Source organism: Elephantulus edwardii, unplaced genomic scaffold, assembly GCF_000299155.1.
Source record: "Elephantulus edwardii isolate Elephantulus edwardi_28Jun2011 unplaced genomic scaffold, EleEdw1.0 scaffold00184, whole genome shotgun sequence".
NCBI lineage: Eukaryota > Metazoa > Chordata > Mammalia > Macroscelidea > Macroscelididae > Elephantulus > Elephantulus edwardii.
In genome coordinates, this window is record NW_006399934.1 from 5,238,073 (window position 1) to 5,243,927 (window position 5,855).

The 5,855-nt window shown below is 38.4% G+C and overlaps 1 protein-coding gene across 1 annotated transcript in view; it reads right to left on the reverse strand.

The window, feature by feature from the left end:
- The window catches only part of LOC102855833 (39S ribosomal protein L37, mitochondrial-like), a 1,257-nt gene extending 883 nt beyond the window's left edge, over positions 1-374 (reverse strand). The window contains exon 1 of the mRNA XM_006896311.1: positions 9-374. Coding sequence (XP_006896373.1) covers positions 9-374 — 366 coding nt within the window. The remainder of the gene's footprint in view (positions 1-8) is intronic.
- Between the last annotated feature and the right edge of the window lie 5,481 nt (positions 375-5,855).

The window sequence follows — 5,855 nt, forward strand, 5'->3', positions numbered from 1 at the left end:
TTGGTAAGCCAGAGGGCCTGCTTCATACCCTCGAGGAGGCGGCAACGCTGGTGGAAAATGTAGCAGGCTTGGTCCTTGTACAACGGCTGCTCGTGAATCGGGGGAGAGCGGTGGAACTTCGGATGAAACCAGCCGCGGTCCCAGGGCGAGAAGACCGGTCGCGCCAACCCGGGGACGAAGTGCATCTTCCCCTCGTAGGTGACAGGCTCTAGTCCGGGGATCTCATACACTCTGTCCAGGGGAGGCGGTTCAGGCTTCCGCGTGGAGCGCACACCCCACTGGTAAGCCCCACGTCTCTGGACCTCACAGCCCCCAAGGGAGAGCCGCCCGGGGCCCTCCAGAAACCGCCTTGCGGGCCCCGAAGTCAATGCCATAGCGACCAAAACCTCTCAAGCCCGCTACCGGCACGCCGCCATCTTCCCATACGCCGGATCACCTTTTTTGAGATTGGAAACAAATATGAATCTCTTCAGTCAGTTTGCCAGGTTTTCTTCCATGTTTTCTGGCACAGACTGGTAAGCATGTGCAGGGCTGCACCTGTTTGTTGAAACACATAAGCTAGTATGCCAGCAATTCCGGGTGCCTATTTCCCCCCCAATATCTTCATTGCAGCTTGAACTTTTTCCTTCTTTACCATTGGCTCTTGATCATATGGCATGTCCTGAAGTATTTCAGTGTCAAAAAAAATTCTTTTTTTATAGGGTGTCTCTGTATATTCTTTCCATCTTCTTTTGATGCTTCCCAGAGCTTTCAAGATTTTGTCCATAACACCTCTCAGTAGTGTAACTTGGGACTTGAATTTGTTTTAGTTCTTTCAGCTTGAGAAATGCCAAGTGGGGTCTTCCCTTTTTATTCTCTGACTCCAAGTCTGTGCACATTCCATTATAATGTTTTGCTTCGTCTTCTCAAGCTGCTCTTGGAAATATTCTATTTATCTCTTTCACCTCTGAATTTTTTTCACTTTGTTTTGGTTTCTAAATGCTCTACTGCAATTATTAGAATCTCTTAAGACATCCATTTTGGTCTTTTCATCTCCCTCTGTCTACATAATGATCTTTTATAATATCTTCATAATCTTTATGTCATCCTACAACTCATATTGACTTTGATCACTAGTTTTCAATACTACACACTTATTCTTGAGATAATTTTTTAAATTCAGGTCAGATAGACTCAAGGTCATACTTTGTTTCTGGTCAAATTGTTTTAATCTCTTTAGTCTCAGCTCTACAGTCAGCTCTTGACTGATTTTGACTATTGATATTTACCTTCTCCAAGCATTCTTTCCAAAGATGTAGTCATCTGATTCGTGTACAGTCCCTCAGGTGAGGGCTATGTGTATAGCTGCCATTTTCCTTTCTTAAAGAGGGCATTATTGTTGTTGTCAAGTGTCATTGAGTCTTAGATGACTTATAACGACTCTATAAACAAAAGACCTGAACACTTGTATAACTTTCATCATTTCTACAAATTCATAGAGTTTCTGGGGGCAAGCTATTTTACAAGTGGATGCCACTCCTGCTTCCAAGCTTGTTTTAATCTGGGAGCTCCACCAAACACTATCCACCATGGCTAACCATTATCACATTTGGTACGTCAGTGTCACAGTGTTCAGCATCAGAGCAACCATGAGTTACCTCTGCACAGCAAATGTAAAGACCAGTGTTATACCACTTAGAAGAATGTTTGGCCAAAAACAATTAAATCCAGGCCTCAGGGACACATTAAAATCACTCACCTTTGGCTTGGTAGTATCACTTTCTGTCCACTAGGCCAACTGATCTCTCTCTATGTTGTTGTTGTTGTTATTAAGTGCCATCAAGATGGATAAATCATTAAATGTACAAAATCCTATCATTTTTCCCCAGCCTCATTCTGCCACTGAGTTCATATTTTCTATTTCTTCTTCATTGTTTCTGACTTTTACCTTCCCACCATTAATTATTATTAATTCATCTTGGCTGCATGTTTAATCCATTTCAGACTGCAAAATTGGTAGAAATTCTCAATTTCTTCCTCTTTGGCTTTAGTTGTTGGTGCATATACTTGAAAATTATATATGTGTACATAGTATCATAACATAGCACTTAAAGATAAATCTTGGAATGGTCTTTATAACTATTACGACAACACAATTCTTCCCTAATTGTTCATTCCCAGAATAGTAAATCATATAACTATCTGATTTGTAATAGTTATGGCAGTCCACTATGTTAACTCTGTCGAGTGTACAATGACTAAGGTCTACAATTAGGGTTGTAAAAGAACAGGGCAAAGTATTGAATATTCACTATTTAAAAAGATGGAAAATGGTAAAGTAACATATTATTCAAATGACAAAAAGGAAAAGTTAAAAGTAGTGAAAGGTGTCATTTAGGTAGAAAATATCTTTTTTAGTCTTAAATGAAATAAACATGTATGTTCTCTTTATTGTGTATACTGCACTGAAATAGATGAGGGAGTGAATAATTTAAAAGCGATGTATGATAGGGTATTATGGTTATCACAAGAGCCCACAATTAAGGTTGCATAGTGGAATGTACTTGGGGTGGTGGGAGGGGTGTAGGGGGATTGTGTACCAGGGAAGGAGTGTGTCTTTTACTCTTGAAAGAGAGGAGTGAACTTGGGGGGAGGGGAGGGCTGGGCAGGGAGAGAAGTACAGCAATGAATGGATGGAAATCCAAAATCTCTGTAAATGCTCATTAAAATTATTTTTTAAAATGCCATACAGATTTTACTAGTAAATATAAACAAAAAAAAATAAACTATATTTTTTAAAAAAAAGGACAAATACTGCATAGTACCACTCTTGTAGAACAGGACTGATCAGGCTTGGGGAGAGACTAAGAAAGGTTGGATAAATTATGAAATTACACTGAAATAAATTATAAATTACATTGAAACAGATGAGAGAACTATTTAAAAGCAATATATGATTGGGTATTATGGTTATGACAAGAGTCCAGAATGAAGGCTGCATAGTGGAGTGGACTCTGGGGGAGGGGATGATTGTATAATAATGAAAGAATTTTTCTTTTACTTTTCAAAGAGAAGAGCAAACTGGGGGGGAGGGAGAGTAGGGCAGGGAGAAAAATGCAGCAATGAATGAATGGAAATCCAAAGTCTCTGTAAGCATTCATTAAAATTAATAATAAAAAATTAAATAAAAACAAAAAAATTATCCTATCGTATATTTTAATTCATAATTTTTTTAAATTCTTGAATTAAAACTAAATTCCTTAGACATAACTAAAATGTAGTTGCTGAATCTATCATTCTCTGGATTTGCTACAGAGTCAAGGGGATTATTATTAGCTTTACGGGACTGAACCAAGTAGTCAATAGTATTTTCAAACCTTTTTCATTTCTTCAGTAACAAAATATTTTCTTTTTGTTTTAATGTGGAAGAATACCACAATTAAAGGACACGTCTCTCAGCATACTTGCATATACATCCTACAACTAATAGTGGTGGATAAGCTGTAGATTGGGATAGCTGCAACGTTTGCTTAAGCAAAAAGGAGTAAGTTAGCTGGACCCTTCTCCATACACCCTCCAGCCCTAGAATTCACTGTGATGATAGATTATCTAGTTTACAGCTTTACCAATAAGGAACAAAGTGAACCAAGTGATGTGAAAGCAGAAATATAGAAGTAGCCTACATTACTGATACATTAGTAGAAATCATCCTTCTTTAAACAGAATAGATACTTACTTTAAAAAGACATTAGTAATTTTTTTTATTCATGTTCCAGAATCTACTCATTACAGAATAAAGGCGGACTTCTCAAGAATGTAGCACTATTAAGTTGGGGAAAGTCAATGGAATTATTCCTACTTTCTATCCCTGACATAAAAAAGTACATTTCTGCAATTGGTCTAACTGCCTCTAAGAAGCATACTTCTTAGAGCCCCAAATAGCTAACTGTATTGTACACATTTTGAGTATGTTGTTAGAAGGTGCTATTCTTTGGGGCGGGGGAGAAGACATACTGCTTGGAAAGGTGGAGGGTGAGTAACACAGGAGACTCTCAATGAAATTATTCAACATAATATAACAATGGGTTCAAGTATAACAGATGGTGGAGACTGTACAGGATTGGAAAAGGTTCAGATTCATTGTTCATAGGGTCATTATGAGTTGTGCTCACCTCTGTGGCACCTAACAATAACAGCAAAATAATTCAATCATCATAAAGGAGGAAACATGCCTGTTAAGGTCTTCTAAGATTATCATTTAAATAAAGTATATTGTCTTTTCTTCTCATAGTCAGCCACAGTTTGTTGTGATCCACACAGTGAAACACCTTTGCATAATCAATGAAACACAGGTGGACATTCCTCTGGTATTCCCTGCTTGCAGCCAATATCTATCTAACATTAGATACAATATCCCTAGTACCACGTCCCCTTCTAAACCTTACCTGCACTTCTGGCAGTTCTCTATTGATGTGCTGTTCCAGTCATTTTTTAATAATCTTCAGCAGACTCTTGCTTGCATGTGATATCAATGATATTGTTCAATAATTTCCACATTCTATTAGATCATCTTTCTTTGGAATGGGAACAAATATAGATCTTATCCAGTCAGTTGGCCAAGTGGTTGTCCCCCAGATTTCTTGACACAACTACGTGAGCACATCTAGGGAAGCATCTGCTAGTTAAAATATGTCAATTGGTTTACAATATATTCCTGGGACCTTATTTTTTTTTTTTTGCCAATTCCTTCAAAGCAGCTTGAACTTCTTCCTTCATCACCTTGGGCTCTTGCTTATATGTTGTTTCATGAAATTCTTCTGTGTCTTCCAATTTCTTTTGCTACAATAACTCTGTATATGCTTTTCATCTTCTCTTAATACTTTCTGGATCATTTAATATTCTGCCCAAAGCATCCTTAACTATTGCAACTCGAGGCTTGAATTTGTTCTTCAGTTCCTTGAGTTTAAGAAATGCTGAGTAAGTTCAGCCCTTTTGATTTTCTGACTCCAGCTCCTTGCACATTGCACAAAATATCATTGTGATATTTTACTTTGTCTTCCCATGGGTCCTTTTGAAATCTTCTGTTCAGCTCTTTAACATCTTGAATTTTTACCTCTGCTTTGGCTTCTTGGCACTCTAGTGTAATATTCAGAGTCTCTTCTGGCATTCATTTTGGCCTTTTCTTCCTCCTCTGTTTTTGTAATGACCTTTTACACTCTTCCTGGATGATACTCTTTATATCCTCCCACAACTTATCTGGTCTTTGCTTATTAGTGTTCAAGACACCAAATCTGTTCCTGAGATGGTTCTGAAATTCAGGTGAGATAGACTCAATGTCATATTTTGATTCCCATGGATTCAGTTTTATTTTCCTTAGCTTTAGCTTGAACTTGTCTATGAGTAGTGTGGCTGGCTCTGAGCAGAATGGGAATCCCAGAACACTTGATCATGCTAATTAATGTGAAACAAATACTTGGACCAAGAGACAGTCATCAGAACAGAGCAAGGAAGCACTGCATGGTTCAAAATTGGGAAGGGTGTATGCCAGGCATGTGTCCTATCACCTATATGCAGAATAGATAATCCAGGCTTCTAGGCTCTATGAGGAAAAGTGTGGCATCAGGATTGGAGGAAGATTCATCAGTCTGTGTTATGCAGATGACACAACCCTGCTGGCTGAAACTGAAGAGGATCTGAAGTGCTTGCTGCAGAAGGTCAAGGACTGCAGCCTTCAATACGGATTGAAGCTCAATATCAAGAAGACAAAAGATTCTCACCACTGGCCAATTGCTTGCATCAGGATAAATGGTGAAGAAATTGAGATTGTTAATAGCTTTAGTTTGCTTGACTCCACGATCAACACTTTTGGCACCAGC